Below are 23,650 nucleotides of genomic sequence, written 5' to 3'. Positions count from 1 at the left end.
TTCATTTTGAAATGAATGTTGATTTCAGAATGACGTGAGATTCCTGATAGCCAATCATAATAACGTGTTATAATGAAATATACATGTAACGTAATTATTATACCATATGATCACAGTTTTGTCCTTATCTAAGTGTTCTTCGTTGTGCTATACGAACACAACATTTTGCCCTCTGTTATAACACTATAACATTAACGATTGTTCTTTAGGCCAGGGTTTTCTAATTTGTTGGTTAAGGATCCACCGATCATATCTATCAAATTTGTAGAATACAAATAAAGTTGACTTTTCATGCATTATTATTCCCACCAACCCTAACAAATACATTATCCCTGAAATAAAAATAAAAGTATTCTTTTTTTTATATGTTTTTATATGCATTAAACACTAATAGAATTGATAACACATTGTGTTGTGAAAAATTAAAAATAATTTTAAGTTTGTGGAAGACGTCAAGTTAAAGTAATAGATGAATCAAGAAAATTAGGTCAAGGTCAAGGTCATATAAACCAAACAAGAAATACAATCAAGCTTTTCACAAATAGTTAATGCTGTCAGAATCACAGGATTGATTATAATTCCTATTTCCATAGAATAAAATTGTAAAATTCAATTTCAAACACATTCAACATTTACTGCAAATGATTCAAATTGTAATAAATAGATAAAATTTTCTACAAAAAAAATAGAGTTAATTCATTTCTAACCAAATCAATTTATTGTATATCATTTTTATTACCGTATGTGTCATTTAAATGTTAATTGGTGTTATTTAAATGTTTACTTATGATACCTGGTGGTATAAATATTTTTAAAATGTTAACTGATTATCTAGGTCAAGTATAAACATTTCCTAATTAACTTCCTGGTTGACAAACACATCAGAAAATGGAGGACAAATATTCTCAGAAGTTACTATGAACTAAAAATCAAAAGATATATATGTTAAGGTATGAGGTTGAATAATACTTTAAAATCTATCTAATTAAGCCTTCATTACTTTGATGTCATTGAAAATACTTAATATATTATATATATGCTTTGATACTATATATGCCCTTGAATTTTTACTAGATAACATTTTTGTTCGCTTTGGAGATTCCGTATATCGTCAGGTTATCGGAATTCCAATGGGGACTAACTGTGCACCACTTATTGGGGACCTGTTTTTGTATTACTATGAGTTACAATTTATGACAAAAATCAGCAAAGACCCATCGAAACAACATCTGATAAACAAATTTAATAATACTTTTAGATATTTGGATGATATTTTGGCTCTCAATAATGACGACTTTAGTATTTATACTAAAGAAATTTATCCCGTTGAACTTATTTTAAATAAAGCTAATACCATAGATGGGTATTACATCTATGCTAATACTAACAATGACCACTGCCCTTTCCTCGATCTTGATATCTATAAAACAAACGGAAAGCTTAATACTAAAATTTATGATAAAAGAGATGATTTTTCATTTCCTATCGTTAATTATCCATTTTTAGATGGTGACATTCCCTTGTCACCATCTTACGGTGTTTATATATCTCAACTTGTACGATTCGCTCGTGTATGTAACAATGTTTTAGATTTTAACGAGAGAAATTTATGTATTACTGAAAAATTATTACACCAGGGTTTTCGATATCACAAACTAGTCAAAACATTTACTAAATTTTATCATCGGTATAAGGACATCATTCTTAAACTCTCAACATGCAGACTTCTTATACGTTCAGGTATTTCACATCCAATTTATTATGGAAATATTCTTTATAAAGCACAAAAATGTCAGTATTCACCTCAGAAACTAACAAAACCTTTAAATAGACTTATTAAGAAATCAAATTTCATAGAGATTCATTAACATAAATAGAGGTTATTGTCCTGAAACCAAATGTGTCTACAAACGACCCAGACAAGGATGACATCATACCATTATACAATCCAAAAAAAATGTTTGCGGTCGTATAAAAATGTATACCTATTCATATATTCCATAGGTAATCACTGTTATCACAGAGATATGTCTGGCCTTTGTGTAATTTTGATAATGCAAATGTTGAAATTAAAATAGCAATACTTTCACATGTAAGTAATGCAAATATTCAAAGTCCATGAACCATGACTGAAGGTACATGGTTAAACAATCTCCATGGAATGAGATGTGCCAATGCTAATACAACTGCATACCAATTACCATTGACTTATTATAATTCATCACCTTTATCTAACCTAAACACAAACATTAACTTATAAACTATGTAAAAGTTTCAAAGTCAATGAACCATGATCAGGGGTGGGGCTATATAATCTCCATGGAAACGATACTTTCAAATGCCATTTTCATTGACTTAACATTAGCAGTTCATCTTAAACTGATCTAATCACAAACTAATACATGTAAATTAAGCAAAAGATTCAAAGACCATGACTGAGGGGGCGGGGCCAAATATTCTCAATGGAAATGAGATGGGCTAATGCTTATACAACTGAACACCAATTAACATTGGCCTACCACAAGTGGTTCCCCTTGAACTGACCTAATCACAAACTAATACATGTTAACTTAGCAAAATTTTCAGTCAATAGACCATGACAAAGGGGATGGAGCCAAATAATCTCCATGGAAATGAGATGTGCCAATGCTTATACAACTGCATACCAAATATAATTGACCTACCACTTGTGGTTCCCCATAAATTGACCTAATCACAAACTAATACATGTAAACTATGAAAAGTTTCAAAGTCAATAGACCTTGACTGAGGGGGAGGGGCCAAATAATCTCCATAGTAATGAGATGTGCCAATGCTAATACAACTGCATACATAATACCATTGACCTACCACTAGTGGTTCACCATGAACTAGTCTAGACCTAATCACAAACTAATACATTGTTGACGCCGCCGCAGCTGCCGGAAACAGCATACCTGTCTCGCTTTTTGACTCTGTCAAGACGAGACAAAAATGTTACCTTTTTCTTTATTATTTGAGTTTCATGTGGTGTTTAATGTAAAAGTGGAATACATATCCCAATTTGCTAAATGAGAGAAAATTGGTTGATAAAAACACTGCCAGGAACACCAAGAAAGATGACTGAAAAAGAAGTTATGGACACTCTATTCACCTTATCATATATTTCTGATAGATTTTCGGACCTATTTACATATTTTCAAGCTTGAAAAGGTGATCTATTACAGCATCACTTCCTATCACCTTGTATATAGGAAGTGCCTCCCCCAGGAGATGACATTCATAAATATCCCTCAAATTACTGAGATATTTCACAGATACTTTATTTCACGTTGAACATTTTCTAATAATTTCTGGTTGCATTAATTAAAGCCAAGATCAAAGGAGAAATTCAAAGTTCCCAATGAATGAAACCCAAAGAGAACACTAGTATTTATTCAACTGAACAGTTCAATTTGCAAAATAAACAAGAGGCTCTCAAGAGCCGGAATCGCTCACCTGATATTTCTTTGTTTAAATCTTTCATCAAATGATTATTTTTGCTTTTCAACATATATTAATGAGTGGCTTAAAAATACCATTTATCTGTCATATTTTCTTCAAAATAAATAAATGCATTTTACCCATATGTTCCATTTTAGCCATAGTGTCTATATTTCTTGACGTATAAGGAAATAAAATACAATTGTTCTACTAGATTCTTTTGAGAAGATTTTTTAAAGTTAAAAACCATGAAACATCTTGTATAAAAGTGTGCTTAAGGGGTTAATTGACGATTTTGGTCAAGTTGACTTATTTGTAGAACTTACTTTGCTGAAAATTTTTGCTGTTTACAGTTTATCTTTATCTTCAATAATATTCAAGATAATAACCCAAAACTGCAAAATTTCCTTAAAATAACCAATTCAGTAGGCAACAACACAACAATGGGTTGTTAGCTTTGTCAGAAAATTTCAGGGCTGATAGATTATGACCTTTAACCCATGTCAGATTTGCTCTACAAACTTTAGTTTTTGAGATATAAACCAAAAACTGTATTTGACCCCTATGTTCTATTTTTAGCCATGGCGGCCATGTTTGCCGATGGATCAAAACTTCAGATATAATTTATAAACTATAGGTGTCAGACCACCAATTTAAAGTCCCTATCTGTTCAACCGAATTTTGCAATTTTCACAGCTTTCTAAATATTTTATGTTAAGTTTAACTTCATAGAAACCATGTATATCCTGAATTGTACATGTATCATCTTTCTACATGTCAATTTTCAACATACAGTTAAAATCATATAAGAAAGAAGAGGTTTCCCGAATAGAGGTACCACTAAAAATAACCACTGGTTTTCTGGAAATCTAAAACAAGTATACTATGGAGTGCATTAATCCTCAATGTTAAATGCAAACTCATAAACAAGTAATTTTGGCTCAAAATGGTATTAATATATTTCCCTTTCACCGAAAGTTTTATTAATTTAAACTGACTGTAATGTATGACTTTGATAGAAAATACTTGAAATTTTTATTTTGGGCTACAGGAACATAAACTTTCAATATCAAGATCAGTTTTTGTTGATTTTTCCTTGTTTGTTCTACTGCTTTAGGAAGTACACCACTAATTCATGGTCCCATTACTTTCTATGTTAAATTCCTCCATTTCAACCAGGCACACCTCTTTCATTTTAAGTTCAAATAAAGTGGCAATCATTGCATTTCAAAGCAACACTTTATGGTGTCTTCTACTGAAAAAATCAACATACCTTACATGGCATATAAGAAAGAACTGGTTCCCGGAACTTCGAATGTACCAAAACAGGTACTTCAGATCTGACAAACAGACTAAATGTACCCTCTTTTTAAAATTTGGTGCAGTTTTTTTAATATCTAAAATTAAAAGTCCAAAAGTGTTCTACAATGATCACCAGTCCTTTAGCTTTCATTTGATGCCAAAAATACCTAAATATCCTACATATTTTGAAAGTTACACTCATGCGTAGGAACGATTTTGCGTTAAATATGTACTACTTTCTGGTATGTGCTTTCTGGCCGGGCCCGAATTAGTGGTGTTACACCTTTAATGACTTTCCACAATTTTTGCAATGAGATTAATAATCAAAGAGCTGAAGAGCTCTGAGAGAAAAGACAGCCATTATTTCCATTTTTTTTTTGGGGGGGGGGGGGGTATCTTTTGATAGTCTTCATACAAAGAATGAAAAATGGGAACAGCTAGAACATGTAGAAAGGTTGACAATATTGAAATCAATTGTTGTTTAATGTAATTTCATTTCTTTAGTTAAGAATTCTACATGGAGTTAATTTACACCAATGGAAGAGATCTGCACCTTCTAAATCAAAACATTTGATTAAAGTTGAAAGTTAATTATCTAAAATTCAACTGAATTCTATAATTTAACAACTACATTTTGTACTACAATATTTTTGGAAATTTTAATTGTGTACCATTGAACTGCAGGCTAGGGCCATTCTCCTTTTTTGTGACAGTACTTGTAATATTTTTAATTTTTTCTCAAGAAAGTGAGGACTGAAAAATCTATTCAGTTTTAAATTTCCATTGATGAAGTTCCCAGTTACAACTCTCATCACAGGGATACATGTACTTATAAAAACCAATATGATTGATATAAGCTGTGTGAAGCTTGTTTCCAGATCCTACATTTTGATATATTTGTAAATTTCATGAATAAATAGGTTTAAACTACAAAATGCAACATTTTTATTTTTTTACAATTTTTTTACCTTTACAATGATTATGTTGGTACACAAAAAAAATGTTTAAATGGAAGACTACTTATCATATACTAAATGTCACATTCTAAGTGTTTAGATACATTGACCTTTATTTATAGTGTAATATAAAAAAGAAGATGTGGTATGATTGCTAATGAGACAACTATCCACAAAAGACCAAAATGACACAAACATTAACAACAATAGGTAACCATACGGCCTTCAACAATGAGCAAAGCCCATATCGCATAGTCAGCTATAATTACTCATCAATTGAGGTGCTTCTGTATTGGAGGAAGATTCTCGACACAGAACTTTACAGAAAGAATGAAAACTGTTGTTTCTCTCCCCAATCTCATGTATCCCCATTGCTGATCGCAAAAGTTGCAAGTTGACCTACAAATTAAAGCATTGCATGCTGATGTTTGATTCATCTACAGCAAACAAAAATCATGTTGAAATTAAACAAATACTGATTTTAAATTTGTACAAGAATTCTGAGAATGTTTTTAATAATCAGTAACAGATATCCCTGCTTCTAGGTAGTGTGGTATTCCAACAATGACGTCACTACAATGTAGGTTGTATATATTTAGATATTTCATAATACTGATTTTTCCAAATTGCAAAAGAAACGTAAGTAGTGTAAGGAGAGCTCAAGATAAGATAATTTCTAGAAAAACAGAAGGTAAATGTGTAAAAAAAGTGTTCAAAGTCAATCTGTTCATTTGTGTGTCTCCTTCTCCTCATCAATCTCAGTAAGAAATTTTTAAGGGGTTTTCCAAACTATAAAAACAAAATGATTGACGTGAGGGCTAGGCAGGCAATCTGGCCATCCACATAGGGAATTGACGGCTTAAAAATTACAAGAAATCAAACCTATATGATCTCATTACAACCTCTGAAAATTTCACACCAATTGCTACAGTCATTTTTAAGTTTTATTCATTTAAAATATATAAACATATGTTTTAGATCCTTTTGTTACACTCCTGACATATTTTTTTCAGTACCTATAAGACTGTTTTAAATGGAATGTATAGAAAATCAGTAGTGATATCAATTTTAAATTTACAATCTCACAAAAAAAAAACACTTTTTAGCCACTTGATTGCACATTTTTTTAATTTTTAAGCGAAAAGCAAACTTTTAACATGCTTAACATGTATAACACTTTAATTTTTTAAGAATTTTAGATAAAAAGTGTCAAGAAAAAATACTTTGCAAGACAGATTGACTATTCTCTTACTTTCTCACTACATTGTAAAGATGTAACAATTATTTTTATAAGGAATTATGTTGAATTTTGTTTTAGATAAGCTACATCAGAAACTCAATGTCAGGAGTGTAACAAATGTTACATTCCTGACAAGAATTCATTGCTACCATATTTTACCTAAAACTGACCTGAAATAATGTAGAGTCTTTATATTAAACATATAATGTTAGAGCACGTTTGAGAACAGGTTTGAAATTTTTATATATTTCTTAGTAAACCTATTGACCAATTTTGCTGATGGTATATTTAAAAAAACTAGAGGCTCTAAAGAGCATGTGTCGCTCACCTTGGTCTATGTGAATATTAAAGGAAGCAGATGGATTCATGACAAAATTGTGTTTTGGTGATGGTGATGTGTTTGTACATCTTACTTTACTGAACATTCTTGCTGCTTAAAATTATCTGTATCTATAATGAACTTGGCCCATTAGTTTCAGTGGAAAATGTTAGTAAAAATTTACAAATTTTATGAAAATTGTTAAAAATTGACTATAAAGAACAATAACTCCTAAGGGGGTCAATTGACCATTTCGGTCATGTTGACTTATTTGTAAATCTTACTTTGCTGAACATTATTGTTGTTTACAGTTTATCTCTATCAATAATAATATTCAAGATAATGACCAAAAATAGCAAAATTTCCTTAAAACTAACAATTCAGGGTCAGCAACCCAACAACAGGTTGTCCGATTCATCTAAAAATTTCAGAGCAGATAAATGTTGACCTGATAAACAATTTTACCCCATGTCAGATTTGCTCTAAATGCTTTGGGTTTTGAGTTAGAAGCCAAAAACTGCATTTTACCCCATGTTCTATTTTTAGCCATGGCGGCCATCTTGGTCGGATGGCAGGGTCACCGGACACATTTTTCAAAATACTAACCCAAAAGATGATTGTGGCCAAGTTTGGATTAATTTGGCCAAGTAGTTTCAGAGGAGAAGATTTTTGTAAAAGATTACTAAGATTTACGAAAAATGGTTAAAAATTGACTATAAAGGGCAATAACTCCTAAAGGGGTCAACTGACCATTTCAGTCATGTTGACTTATTTGTAAATCTTACTTTGGTGAACATTATTGCTGTTTATAGTTTATCTCTATCTATAATAATATTCAAGATAATAACCAAAAAGAGCAAAATTTCCTTAAAATTACTAATTCAGGGCCAGCAACCCAACAACGGGTTGTCCGATTCATCTGAAAATTTCAGGGCAGATAGATCTTGAACTGATAAACAATTTTACCCCTTGTCAGATTTGCTCTAAATGCTTTGGGTTTTGAGTTATAAGCCAAAAACTGCATTTTAATATTACTTGTTACACTTACCTGATATCCTTACATTATGATTATCTTTCCGGTATTTGGTCACATCTCGCTCAAAACGCTTGACTGATCAAGAATTCAAACCTCTCGGTGAATCAGTCCAAGCGTGAGAACCCCTTCAGTATTCTTTCCGGCGAAATCCAAAGCGGTCACGTTTCTTTATTCGTCAGAATTAACGTGTCTAAGACACAAGTTTTTGCAAATTAAGTTTTTCGTATGCGTGCAAGGATGATGGAAGCTACCGTTCATCACACGCTCAGTGAAGACGAGGTATTTTCTACTGCCAGCAGTCCAAAATCATCCGTGGCAGGGGATGCTCGGGATAAAATGGCGGAGCCAAAAGCCTCGAGAAAGACCAGTTCCCGTAGGTCCAAGAAAAAGGACGAGGTCGAGGAACTGAATAAGAAATGGGAAAGCCGTTTCTCACAGATAGAAACCAGGTTTGATAAATTTTTTGATTTATTTAGTTCAAACGATGGTATAAATATAAACAAGGATACTGTCACGTCAGGTGAGCAGAGACCTTGTCAGAATCAATCTGAACAAGATAGTGGCTCTTCAGGAGCGCACAGACTTGTTGAGGATTCTAACCATGAACATTTTCCAACAGATTCAGTTCGTGAAAGGGAAAATGATGATGTTGTATCTTTGGCACCAGGCCATAGAGAAAGACATGACATAGGTTTACTATCAGAAGATGAGTCTTCTTTAAAAAGTGAAACTGATAATCCTCAAAAATCTTCATCAAGATTCAGTAAATATGTGAAGGGTAATGAAAGTGACTCAGATGAGAACAATAATGATCACTTAAAATCTTTATTTGGGGATGATGTTAAGACTAAAAAAGAGACAAGCTCTGGAGGTCTTATTCTTGACAAAAGTCAAATTGATATTTTATCTGGTTCTTGGAGGTGTAAAAATCCAGAAAGGTTAACAGCCTATAATGATGAATATAGACACAGTTTTCCTGTTCACGAGAAAACTAGTGATATTTTAGAAGTACCTAGTCTAGATAATATGGTGCCTGATTTATTAGTGAAAAAACATGGTGCTAAAGCTTATTCAGTAAGCCAGAAAAGCAATTTATACAATCCTTGTTTAAAATCCCTTGAAAAGTTGGCGTATCAAGGCCAGGTAGCTGCACGCATGGGGATAATTACTACAGCATACACCCAACAAGCTTTGGGCAATTTGTTAAATACTTTGTCAGAAAATGAAGTTAATCTAGACAAATCTATCCAATTGGTAAGAGACATATTTGCAATGTCTACAAAATCTTTGGACCAAGTGGCACGGGCTGGTGCATTTCACCACTTAATTCGTAGAAAAGCTACTTTAGAGGACACAGGTCTTAATGATATCAAAGAACTTAAGCATCCACTTGTATCATTACCTTTGACAAAGTCAGGTGTCATTGGTGACAATATGGAACAAACTCTTAAAGACAGGGTTGACAAAAATAAACAATTAAAAGAGTTACTGCCTGAATTACATGTGAATAAAACTTTTTCAGTGAAAAGGAAAGCTACAGGCAATCAATTTTCGAATGATTGGTCTAAGAAACCAAAATTTGACAATGCACAAGGTTCTACTTTCACAGGTGCAAAGTCTAATACACAGCGTACAGTGCAAAGAACTAGTACAGTAACAAGACCAGATAAAGACGACAAGAGTTCTGGTACAACGAACAATTTTCGTCGCTTTAACAACCCATTTAATCATGCCAAGGGGCAACAAAAGAAATGACTATCAGATCAAGGTAAGCAACTTTCATGTGCAAATGTTGCTTCCAGAGATACCTGTAGGGGGTCGTTTAAGCCTATTTCTAAAGGAATGGACAAAAATAACAAACGATCAGTGGGTTTTATCAATTATAAAAGAGGGCTACAAACTGGAATTTCAACAGTTTCCTCCAAAAACAGGAGTAAAAATAACTTCTGTTCCTGCAAAAGATTTAGAAATTTTACATTTAGAAGTAAAAGAACTTATGGAAAAAAGCGCTGTAGAATATGTTCCGCAGGCGGACATTTTAAACGGTTTCTACAGCACATTTTTCCTAGTTCCGAAAAAAACAGGGGACATGAGACCCGTTATAAATTTAAAACCCCTCAACAGGTATCTCCGAAAACAACACTTCAAAATGGACTCTCTATCAACAGTTTTGAATGTAGTAAAACAAGGGGATTGGGCAATATCTCTCGATCTAAAGGACGCATATATGCATATCCCTGTATTTCAAAAACACAGACAGTATCTGAGGTTTTGTGTAAAAAACAGCCCTTGCTTACAATTTTCAGCTCTACCGTTTGGTCCAACATCAGCTCCTCGAGTTTTTACCAAAGTAGTATCGGTAGTAGCTGCACATTTACGAGCACAAGGCATCAGACTAGTAGTATACCTGGACGACTGGTTTCTAGTAAATCAATCATCTCTCATGTTAGTCCAGGATCGAGAGATAGTGTTGAATCTTCTGGTAAAGTTGGGTTTCATAATCAATCTAAAAAAATCCTCTTTAACTCCAACACAGAAAATAACATATATAGGTGCATTATTCCATCTGGATTTAGGAATGGTAATGCCAACACAAGAAAGAGTGTTGAAATTACTAAAAACAGTCAAAGTAATGAACTTGAAAAAACATGCAACAGCCAGAGATTTTTTACATCTACTTGGAATTATGGCTTCTTGCATAGAGATGATTCCCTATGCAAGACTTCATATGAGACCAATTCAAATTTATTTGCTGAGTCATTGGCGCCCCACTTCTCAAAATCTGGAACTGAATGTTCCAATTACACAATATCTAAAATCTCATCTGATTTGGTGGTCAGATACAGCCAACATTACAAAGGGCAGATCTTTACAACACTGGGAAACTCATGTGACCATTACAACAGATGCTTCTACATCGAACGGTTGGGGTGGTCACATGGATTCCCAGATAGTCCAAGGGACCTGGTCAGATATACAGAAAACTCAACATATCAATTGTCTAGAGTTAGAAGCTGTACTGAAAACAATACAACATTTTCTTCCTCAGTTGAAAGGGAAAAATGTACTTCTGCGATGCGACAACTCGACTGTTGTACAATACATAAACAAACAGGGGGGCACCAAATCAATTCAGCTTTGTCAAAAAACTTGGGATTTGTTGAAACTCCTAATAGAACACAAAATTCAGATAAAAGCAGCACATATAGCAGGCAAAGCGAATGTGTTAGCAGATCTTCTATCACGGACAAAAATAAGACACACAGAGTGGTCTCTTCAGGAGACTGTAGCTCAACAAATTTTTGTCAGGTTAGGCAGACCAATGATAGATTTGTTTGCGTCAGCGGAAAATCGCAAAGTGAAAATATTTTGTTCATGGTTTCCACACCCGGAAGCATATGCAATAGATGCTCTGTCCATACCGTGGGACAATGTAATCGGGTATGCATTTCCTCCGATCTGTCTAGTACCGAAAGTACTTCAACACATGAATCGGTACAATTGCCAGCTAATTCTAGTAGCTCCTCATTGGCCGAGGAGACACTGGTACCCAGAACTGCTAAAAATGATATCAGATTATCCCATAAAAATACCAGTTCAAAAAAAATCTACTACATCAACCAAGAACAAAAATATACCATCCAAGCCCAGAAATATTCAGTCTGGTTGCATGGCCTCTATCAACAGAATTTTCAAAAAGAGAGGCTTTTCTAAAGAAACTAGACAACTCATGTCAGCTTCTTGGAGAACAGGAACTCAAAAAGACTATTCTAGTAAGTTCAAAAAATTCTGTGGCTGGTGTAGTGAAAGGGAAATTGATCCCTATTCTGCCTCTTTAACAGAAACTGCAGATTTTCTTACAAGTCTGTATACCAGTGGTCTCCAGTATAGTACAATTGGGGGCTACAGATCTATGCTATCAAGTGTTTTACCACCAGTCGAAAAAATACCAGTAGGTCAACACCCATACATTATTCGCTTATTGAAGGGTGTTTTCAATTCAAGGCCTCCCAGGGTCAAACTACTTCCTGAATGGAATTTAGATAAAATACTTGAGATGTTAAAGAAAAAGCCTTTTGAACCAATGAAAAAGGCTGAACTCAAGTTTATCACATGGAAAACTGTATTTTTAATTGCTATCACTACTTTCAGGCGTTGCAGTGATATACAGGCCTTACGTTTGGGAGATGGAAATATATCTGTACATAGCAGAGGAGTTTATTTTATTAGAGAAGGATTGTCAAAACAAGACCGTCCTGGACATTTTGGTGCTAAGATTTTTGTACCTGCCTTTGAGGCAGAAAAGCTTCTTGACCCTAAAAGGGCATTAACTTACTATTTAAAGAGCACTGACAATTTTCGTGGTGAAAACAGACAAGATAGTAAATTGTTTTTAGCAATTAGTAATCCACATAAGCCAATTTCAAGTCAAACAATTTCATCATGGATTGTGAGTACCATTCAGATGGCATATAAGGACAAAAAGAAATCTGTTAAAGCTCATTCGACAAGAGCTATTGGTCCTTCTTGGGCTCTTTATAAAGGTGCATCAATGAAGAACATCATGGAAGCTGCTGATTGGAGCAGGGAATCCACATTCACCAAATTTTATTTACGTCACATAGACCCTCATGTTTTATCGAAGTAAAAAAAAAAAAAAAAGAAAAAAAAGAAAAATACATAAAATTCAAAAAAAAGAAGAAAAATGTGTACAGTTTTTAACTTGTAATATAGTTTGTACAGTGTTGGAACTATTCATATCCGACGAGATGCGATGCAAGTTTTTAAACCTTTGTGTGTGAGATGAAAAAGACATCTATTTAATGTGTTTACAGTCAAACATTTAGACTTTGTATATAGTGTAATATAGTGTACATTATTTGAACAAAAGAATTACAGTCCACCGCTTGAGTTGGGACTGCTTTAGAATCTATGGATATCCATAATGTAAGGATATCAGGTAAGTGTAACAAGTAATATTAAAATTGTACAATTTTGTTCACAAATTGGAATTTTGTGAACGTAGTTACACTTACCTGATATACTACCCACCTCCTCCCCATTAGTAATTCTTTTGGCAATCTGTTTGGATTTCGCCGGAGAATACTGAAGGGGTTCTCACGCTTGGACTGATTCACCGAGAGGTTTGAATTCTTGATCAGTCAAGCGTTTTGAGCGAGATGTGACCAAATACCGGAAAGATAATCATAATGTAAGGATATCAGGTAAGTGTAACTACGTTCACAAAATTCCAATTTGTGAACAAAATTGTACAATTTTACCCCATGTTCTATTTTTAGCCATGGCAGCCATCTTGGTTTGATGGCCCGGTCACCGGACACATTTTTCAAACTACTAACCCAAAAGATGATTGTGGCCAAGTTTGGATTAATTTGGCCCAGTAGTTTTAGAGGAGAAGATTTTTGTAAAATATTACAAAGATTTACGAAAAATGGTTAAAAATTGACTATAAAGGGCAATAACTCCTAAAGGGGTCAACTGATCATTACAGTCATGTTGACTTATTTGTAAATCTTACTTTGTTGAACATTATTGCTGTTACTGTTTATCTCTATCTATAATAATATTCAAGATAATAACCAAAAACAGCAAAATTTCCTTAAAATGACTAATTCAGGGGACTCATTGGAGGGTTGGCCAGGTTTACCGGACACATTTTTTAAACTAGATACCCCAATGATGATTGTGGCCAAGTTTGGTTTAATTTGGCCCAGCAGTTTCAGAGGAGAAGACTTTTGTAAAAGTTAACGACGACGACGGACGACAGACGATGCCGGACTCCAAGTGATGAGAAAAGCTCACTTAGCCTTTTAGACCAGGTGAGCTAAAAAGACAACTATCCTTTAAACCTTGGTCAGTCTCTTGTTTAATACTATAATATATGCTGTTTTTATGTCAAATAATGTACTATGATAAGTTGGTTCTTACTACCAAAGATGGTAATAGTATGTGCTCTGTATAAAAAATACTGTCAAAAAATGTACCCAATGTCAGGAGTGTAACGCTTTTAGAGTGACATTCATGTATTTTTTGTAGAAATAATGTTATTATTGCTGTTTTTCTTTTCTTGAATTTGAGTGTGAACACAACTTGTTGCAGATCACCAGTAACAAACATGCCATTACTATTGCCTTCATTGCTTTTGTATGCTCATTACATAAGGACTGTAACACATTTAAACTAGCTAGTTCAATTGCAATTTTAGTTCAAAAATTTCAAAAGTAATAATGTAGACTTGTCTTCTGTGAAAACTGATGTGTAGTTATGTCATTTTCCAAGAAGGGCTACTTTCACATACGTTCTAAATTGGAGGGAGTAATTGGTGGTGTGACACCTATATATCATAAGGAATATTTAATTTGAGTTTAAAGGTATTTGGCCCAGTAGCTTAAGAGGAGAAGATTTTTTAAATATTTTATGAAGACAGGTGAAGCCCACCTAGACGGACACCACGTGATGGCATAAGCTCACATGGGGCCCTTCTGGCCCTGGTGAGATAAGAATTTCAAAGTAATTACCAACTGATTATGGGGAATGGCAAAGGTTTTATTTCCTTTGAAATAATTGCAAACCAGATGCTCCGCAGGGCACAGCTTTATACAACCGCAGAGGTTGAACCTTGAACGGTTGGGGCAAGTATGGACACAACATTCAAGCTGGATTTAGCTCTAAATTTGGATTGTGATTAAATAGTTGACACAGCATAGGTTTCTGACACAAAATGAATGTGGTCTAATGAACTTAAAATATTTTTTTTGCCTTTGAGCAATTCACTATGCTGTTGAATATTAATCCTCTCAAAAAATGTTTGAAGAAATTTTCTTTTTATTTATGAAATCTGAATTGAGAAATATTTACCCCCCCCCCCCCCCATTTTTTTTTCACATCTCCCTTTCCCTTTTTCCAAAACTGATCTCAATTCAAATTTCTAATGAAGTTTGCAACAATAACTACTCATTTAAATACATCATAAAATATTAAAATGTAAAATGAAGTGCTTGTTATCACTGAATGGTAAAGATTGTTTTGATTTATCAGTTGGTAGTAAAAGTGAATATACATTGTATATTGTATAAAACAATGATTTAAGTTGATTCAACTACTATTCTGGACAAAGAAAGATAACTCCAATTGAAAATTTCTTGCTATTGCACAATATTGTGCAATTAGATATTTCTTGCTATTGCACAATACTGTGCAATTGAAAATATTTGCTATTGCACAATACTGTGCAATTGAAGATTTCTTGCTATTGCGCAATACTGTGCAATTGAAGATTTCTTGCTATTGCTGAATACTGTGCAATTGAAAATTTCTTGCTATTGCACAAAACTTAATATAATAATTTTGGATCCTGATTTGAAACAACTTGAAAACTGGGCCCATAATCAAAAATCTAAGTACATGTTTAGATTCAGCATATCAAAAAGGCCCAAGAATTCAATTTTTGTTATTAAAAAAAAATAAAATCAAACTTAGTTTAATTTTGGACACTTTGGACTTTAATGTAGACTAATTTGAAAATGGGACTAAAAATAAAGAATCTACATACACAGTTAGATTTGGCATATTAAAGAACCCCAATTATTCAATTTTTGATGAAATCAAACAAAGTTTAATTTGACCCCAATTTGGACGAACTTGAAAACTGGACCAATAATCAAAAATCTAAGTACATTTTTAGATTCAGCATATCAAAGAACGAACCCCAATGATTCAAATTTTGTTAAAATCAAACTAAGTTTAATTTTGGACCCTTTGGACCTTAATGTAGACCGATTTGAAAACGGGACCAAAAATTAAGAATCTACATACACAGTTAGATTCGGCGTATCAAAGAACCCCAATTATTCAATTTTTGATGAAATCAAACAAAGATCAATTTTGGACCCTTTGGGCCCCTTATTCCTAAACTGTTGGGATCAAAACTCCCAAAATCAAACCCAACCTTCCTTTTATGGTAATAAACCTTGTGTTTAATTTCATAGATTTCTATTTACTTATACTAAAGTTATGGTGGGAAAACTAAGAATAATGCTTATTTGGGCCCTTTTTTGGTCAATAATTCCTAAACTGTTGGGACCTCAACTTCCAAAATCAATCCCAACCTTCCTTTTGTGGTCATAAACCTTGGGTCAAAATTTCATAGATTTCTATTTACTTAAACTAAAGTTATAGTGCGAAAACCAAGAAAATGCTTATTTGGGCCCTTTTTGGCCCCTAATTCCTAAAATGTTGGGACCAAAACTCCCAAAAACGACGACGATGACGATGACGCAGACGAAGACGCCAACGTGATACCAATATACGACCAAAACATTTTCAATTTTTGCGGTCGTATAAAAACTAAGTAAAACACTGTCTCTTATAATAATAAAAAAGCTTCTGGAAAAGTTTCAAAAAATTTCATGAAGGTTTAAAAAAGTAATCAATGTCTAACAAACATTAATATCTGACATAATCTACATGCTGACTGCCCCTCCCTTCCAAAAACAAATTTTATAAGTCAATCTATCATTAAAAAATGTATATAAAATTTTTAAAAAAAATGGGAGAATATGGACACAGATAATGCCCCTGCCTGCAGAAAAAGTGATGCTTCCCAAATTTGTACCAAATCTGAGTTTTGTACTAATGAGCATAGTGTATTGTACTAAATACGCTTCATAAAATTTAGTTAAGGCAAACCAAGTTTTGAGAATGGAAACTAATAAATATTTTTCAATTTGTAAAGGGGCACAACTCTAGAATTTTAAAAGTTACACCACTTAAATTTGAATTTGATCTGTGTTTTGTGGTAGTAAGCATTGTGTATTAGTCTCATAACATTTGGTTGAGGCAAACTAAAGTAAGAAAACATAAAACAAAAATTCAGCAATTTTTCCTTTTTTAAAGGGGCTTAACTTTAGCACGGTATGAGTGACACTTCCATAATTCAATTTTGATCTGTGTTGTGCGCTAGTAAGCAATGTGTATATATAAGTTTCATAACATTTGGTTGAGGCCAACTAAAGTTAGAGAATGGAAACCAATTTTGGGGCGTACAGACTTTAAGTATGTACGTACAGACGAACAAGGGTAATTCTTTGTGCCCCCCTCTCCTACAGGGGGTAGATCAGGCAGATTAATAATTTGAAACCATGTGGATCCTGACCATAAGGCTAAATAACTTACAGGTTATATATGTTTAGATCATGGCTTCCAGTAAGCCTATATCATGAGGACCTGCCTATAAGGCTAAATAACTAACATTTTATATATATGTAGGTAATGGCATCCAGTAAGCCTTTACTATGTGGACCTGCCTATAAGGCTTAAACATTTACATTTTATATATATGTATGTAATGGCATCCAGTAAGCCTATACCATAAGGACCTGCCTTATAAGGCTTAAACATTTACATTTTATATATACATGTATGTATGTAATGGCATCCAGTAAGCCTATACCATAAGGACCTGCCTTATAAGGCTTAAACATTTACATTTTATATATAAGTATGTAATGGCATCCAGTAAGCCTATACCATAAGGACCTGCCTTATAAGGCTTAAACATTTACATTTTATATATATGTAGGTAATGGCATCCAGTAAGCCTATACCATAAGGACCTGCCTTATAAGGCTTAAACATTTACATTTTATATATATGTAGGTAATGGCATCCAGTAAGACTTTACTATGTGGACCTTGTGAAGAAGGAAAAGTAAAGACTAAAGCTGACATCTGGTGTTACAACTGTGATGAAGGATTATGTTCAACATGTTCTGGTCACCACAAAAGAATAAAATCATCTCGTGATCATAAAACTATTGATATCAAAAGCTATAAACCCTCCATTGGAGCTATTAAAACAGAATGTGACAAACATGGTCAACAACTCAACTTGTACTGTCCTAGTCATTTAATGCCTTGCTGTGATGAATGTGTTTCCACCAGTCATTCAAAATGTACAGGAATAAAAAGTTTAGCTAGTGTGGTGGAGAAAACTAAAATTGAAAAGTCCAAAGAATCTGTTGAGAAAGATATCAACTCCATCTTACATCTCTTGGATAAAATGGTAAATAATAAATCAACAAACATCAAAACTGGAGAACAACAATGTGAAGGCATAAAGAAATCAATTCATAAAATTAGGGAGAAAATAAATAAACATTTAGATCACCTGGAGAAAAAGTTATGTCAAGAAACAGGCAACCTCTGGGATCAGGAAACATTGTCAGCAAGAGATTTTATTTCTGAAGTTAAAGGGAAGAAAACAAACTTGAAGGAAATGAAAGAATATTTGTATGCAGTCACAACAAATACTTCTAAACTCCAATCATTTCTAGGTGTGCATCAGATTGAACAACAAGTACATCAATGTCAACGGTATGTGGAAGATCTGGAATACGATGACAGGGCAAAGGAATTTGAGATAAAAATGGAGCAAAATGAGAAGTTAAAAAAGATTCTACAGCAGTTAGGATCACTGGAATCCCTAGGAGAAGTAACAGTTGTTAAAACAGAAATAGCCTTGAATAGAGAAACAAGTGTGAGAAGGAAGGCACAAGTACAGTCAAGAGTACAATCCAACATAAACAACATGACCATGAATATAGAGACAAAGATAAAGATCAACATGAGGAAGTTGATTAGTGACATGATTTGTCTGATGGATGGGAGAGTTATAGTAGTGGAACAGTGTGGTAAAGTTAACCTACTGACTTCTGATGGTACACTACAGAAACAATTACCTATACCTGATGGAGCCTGGAGTGTAACACAGATCAATCAGAACACTATAGCCATAACTTATCCTAATGAGAAAGTCATTAAGATCTTTAATATGGAGAAAGAAACAGTTTCCAAAGTTATCACATTAGACAAAGCATGCTATGGTTTATCATCCTCTAATGATTCTCTGGCTGTAGGTTTGATTGATGATGATGATTATTATGATGATGATTTGGAGGAGGAAATCCGTATTATTGACTTGGAAGGAAATACAATGAAGTCAATACAGGTTGAGAGTGAATCAGACCTGTTTTACCTTGTTTACTGTAATGACAGAGTAATCTATCCTGACTATAATAGTAGAGCAGTATACTGTTATGATGAATCAAGTAAACAGATCTGGAAATATACACAGGATTTATCAGGACCATGGGGACTTTGTACAGATACTTATGATCACATTATTGTAGTAGACAATGATTCTGGTAGAATAATAGTAATATCAAAAGATGGACAGAATAGTAAAGTACTGATTAGTGAAGAGGATGAACTGGTGGGGCTTAAGTGTATTAGTTTTAAACATAATGAGTCTTCAGGTTTTATTTGTGATGACAGGGGCACATACTTGACAAAATTCAATTTATCTTTTGGATAGAATATAAACAACATATACAACATATACATGACATATTTCATGTAGTGCACAGTTAGTCTACAGTTCATTAAACCATGGTTTAGGCAGAATAATATTTATCTAATAATGAATTCTACTAGAGACAACTCAAATAAATCACAATTCTAAACAGTATATCCAAGAAGATCAGGTCATTCCATACACCAAATATAATTAACCAATTGCTTACAGTATAAGCTCTGTGATCCCTCCCACTGTATATCTGACTGTCAACATACATAGAAATTAGAAGACATTTTTCTATAAATTATACCTGTCAAAAGCTCCCACCAGCCAGTTTAATAACATCTGTACACTTTGATTAGAGTTGACCTGTTGTGATAACGGCAATCGTTTGTTTAGGTGGACATATATACTGTTTAACACGGACTCTACCCGGGAGGAATTTAGTTCTGATTCTGGTTCTAAAGTGTTAAGTCCATTCTCTCTAAAAGCTTCTATAATGTTCCATATATCTACTACTCATACTGAAATAACAAAAAAATACTAATAACCCATATATGATTTTTATTTTCTAAAATATGAATATGACTTCAACAATGCACAAGTTTCATTTTCATATTATTTTTTAGTAAATTTATATAATGAATCATTCAAATGAAAACAAGGTCTAAGTCAAATTACTGACTAACAAAGTGGAGAAATATTGTAGTTTACAAGCAATACAAAGAGAATAATTACTTTCTACTAGGGTTAACACAAGGTTGTAAAGATGATGTCCATGATAACACCTGGTCAGTCAGATAACATCAGATCAGAATGGTGTTCTGTAATTTGTAAATGATTTTTTAGATTATCTCTATTTTATTGAATTGTGAATGTATTTTTTGTTTTGTATTGCATTTTGTTTTTTTGTGTTGCATTCTTTTGGTTTTTATTTTATTTTGTGTTTTTATGGATTTATATATATGTTATGTTATGTGTGTACTTCATTGGTCAGAATAAAGTCACTACAATGACCATCTCTTTAATTTGGACTTGTGTATAGTTTGTCCCAAAATGCTAATGGAAAACTAGTATGCATTACTTGTGATGAAGTTGAAGATGTATACCATTACCCCCTTGGTTGTCATTTAGGCTTAAAACAAGTAAGAAATAATCTATTAAAACTCTAAAAACATAATTAGATGTTGACACAAATGGTCTTATTAATTGTACAATGCTTTTCAAGTGGCAATCCTAATTTTCTGTCCTTCAATCACATAATCTACCTTCTAGAACTTACTTAGTCCTACTGTATCAAACGTTAATTTGTTCTCATATTTAACTATGAAATATTTATTAAAAGTTGAGCAGGCCACAAGCATCGAATCAATCAATCAATCAAGTACAAAAACAACTAATTTTGTCTGCATTCTGTAGTTAGTGTGTTTAGTATTGTGTATTCTGCATTCATTTTGTGTTTTGTTTTTAACTACACATTAATTTTGTGTAGTTGTATGGAAGTGTGTTTTCATTTTGTGTTTTGTATTGAATCCTTCATTCATTTTGTGTTTTGTATTGAATCCTTCATTCATTTTGTGTTTTGTATTGAATTCTGCTTTCATTTTGTGTTTTGTATTGAATTCTGCATTCATTTTGTGTTTTGTATTGAATCCTTCATTCATCTTGTGTTTTGTATTGAATCCTTCATTCATTTTGTGTTTTGTTTTGAATCCTTCATTCATTTTGTGTTTTGTATTGAATCCTTCATTAATTTTGTGTTTTGTATTGAATCCTTCATTCATTTTGTGTTTTGTATTGAATTCTGCATTCATTTTGTGTTTTGTATTGAATCCTTCATTCATTTTGTGTTTTGTATTGAATTCTGCATTCATTTTGTGTTTTGTATTGAATTCTGCATTCATCTTGTGTTTTGTATTGAATCCTTCATTCATTTTGTGTTTTGTATTGAATCCTTCATTCATTTTGTGTTTTGTATTGAATTCTGCATTCATCTTGTGTTTTGTATTGAATCCTTCATTCATTTTGTGTTTTGTATTGAATTCTGCATTCATTTTGTGTTTTGTATTGAATCCTGCATTCATTTTGTGTTTTGTTTTGAATCCTTCATTCATTTTGTGTTTTGTTTTGAATCCTTCATTCATTTTGTGTTTTGTTTTGAATCCTTCATACATTTTGTGTTTTGTATTGAATCCTTCATTCATTTTGTGTTTTGTATTGAATTCTGCATTCATTTTGTGTTTTGTATTGAATCCTTCATTCATTTTGTGTTTTGTTTTGAATCCTTCATTCATTTTGTGTTTTGTTTTGAATCCTTCATACATTTTGTGTTTTGTATTGAATTCTGCATTCATTTTGTGTTTTGTATTGAATTCTGCATTCATCTTGTGTTTTGTATTGAATTCTTCATTCATTTTGTGTTTTGTATTGAATCCTTCATTCATCTTGTGTTTTGTATTGAATCCTTCATTCATTTTGTGTTTTGTATTGAATCCTTCATTCATTTTGTGTTTTGTATTGAATTCTGCATTCATTTTGTGTTTTGTATTGAATCCTTCATTCATTTTGTGTTTTGTATTGAATTCTGCATTCATTTTGTGTTTTGTATTGAATCCTTCATTCATCTTGTGTTTTGTATTGAATCCTGCATTCATCTTGTGTTTTGTATTGAATCCTTCATTCATCTTGTGTTTTGTATTGAATTCTTCATTCATTTTGTGTTTTGTATTGAATTCTTCATTCATTTTGTGTTTTGTATTGAATCCTTCATTCATTTTGTGTTTTGTATTGAATTCTGCATTCATTTTGTGTTTTGTATTGAATCCTTCATTCATTTTGTGTTTTGTTTTGAATCCTTCATTCATTTTGTGTTTTGTTTTGAATTCTGCATTCATTTTGTGTTTTGTATTGAATCCTTCATTCATCTTGTGTTTTGTATTGAATCCTGCATTCATCTTGTGTTTTGTATTGAATCCTTCATTCATTTTGTGTTTTGTATTGAATTCTTCATTCATTTTGTGTTTTGTATTGAATCCTTCATTCATTTTGTGTTTTGTATTGAATTCTGCATTCATTTTGTGTTTTGTTTTGAATCCTTCATTCATTTTGTGTTTTGTATTGAATTCTGCATTCATTTTGTGTTTTGTATTGAATTCTGCATTCATTTTGTGTTTTGTATTGAATTCTGCATTCATCTTGTGTTTTGTATTGAATTCTGCATTCATCTTGTGTTTTGTATTGAATTCTGCATTCATCTTGTGTTTTGTATTGAATCCTGCATTCATTTTGTGTTTTGTTTTGAATCCTTCATTCATTTTGTGTTTTGTTTTGAATCCTTCATTCATTTTGTGTTTTGTATTGAATTCTGCATTCATTTTGTGTTTTGTATTGAATTCTGCATTCATCTTGTGTTTTGTATTGAATTCTGCATTCATTTTGTGTTTTGTATTGAATCCTTCATTCATTTTGTGTTTTGTATTGAATCCTTCATTCATTTTGTGTTTTGTATTGAATTCTGCATTCATTTTGTGTTTTGTATTGAATTCTGCATTCATTTTGTGTTTTGTATTGAATCCTTCATTCATTTTGTGTTTTGTATTGAATTCTGCATTTATTTTGTGTTTTGTATTGAATCCTTCATTCATTTTGTGTTTGTATTGAATCCTGCATTCATCTTGTGTTTTGTGTTGAATTCTGCTTTCATTTTGTGTTTTGTATTGAATCCTTCATTCATTTTGTGTTTTGTATTGAATTCTGCATTCATTTTGTGTTTTGTATTGAATCCTTCATTCATTTTGTGTTTTGTATTGAATTCTGCATTCATTTTGTGTTTTGTATTGAATCCTTCATTCATCTTGTGTTTTGTATTGAATCCTGCATTCATCTTGTGTTTTGTATTGAATCCTTCATTCATTTTGTGTTTTGTATTGAATTCTTCATTCATTTTGTGTTTTGTATTG

At 32.7% G+C, this 23,650-nt stretch overlaps 2 protein-coding genes and 1 long non-coding RNA gene across 3 annotated transcripts in view; 2 read left to right on the top strand and 1 right to left on the bottom strand.

Moving 5' to 3' along the window:
• Positions 1-23,650, bottom strand: part of LOC143059163 (dystrobrevin beta-like) — a 69,148-nt gene that overhangs the window by 25,979 nt on the left and 19,519 nt on the right. Inside the window, 1 exon segment of the mRNA XM_076232663.1 lies at positions 20,002-20,215. Coding sequence (XP_076088778.1) covers positions 20,002-20,215 — 214 coding nt within the window.
• On the top strand, positions 884-19,709 carry LOC143061570 (uncharacterized). The gene is made up of 2 exons (XM_076233764.1): positions 884-950; positions 17,994-19,709. The coding sequence occupies exon 2, from the start codon at positions 17,997-17,999 to the stop codon at positions 19,707-19,709; it is 1,713 nt and encodes a 570-aa protein (XP_076089879.1). The 5' UTR covers positions 884-950; positions 17,994-17,996.
• LOC143059049 (uncharacterized) lies at positions 10,043-13,490 on the top strand. Its single transcript, XR_012973362.1, has 2 exons — positions 10,043-10,083; positions 12,468-13,490. It is a non-coding gene; the product is annotated as an uncharacterized LOC143059049 (long non-coding RNA).

The sequence above is a fragment of the Mytilus galloprovincialis genome, chromosome 1 (genome assembly GCF_965363235.1).
Source record: "Mytilus galloprovincialis chromosome 1, xbMytGall1.hap1.1, whole genome shotgun sequence".
Lineage (NCBI taxonomy): Eukaryota > Metazoa > Mollusca > Bivalvia > Mytilida > Mytilidae > Mytilus > Mytilus galloprovincialis.
The sequence above is the reverse complement of the archived record's forward strand: the minus strand, read 5'-3'. Positions and strand labels throughout refer to the sequence as shown.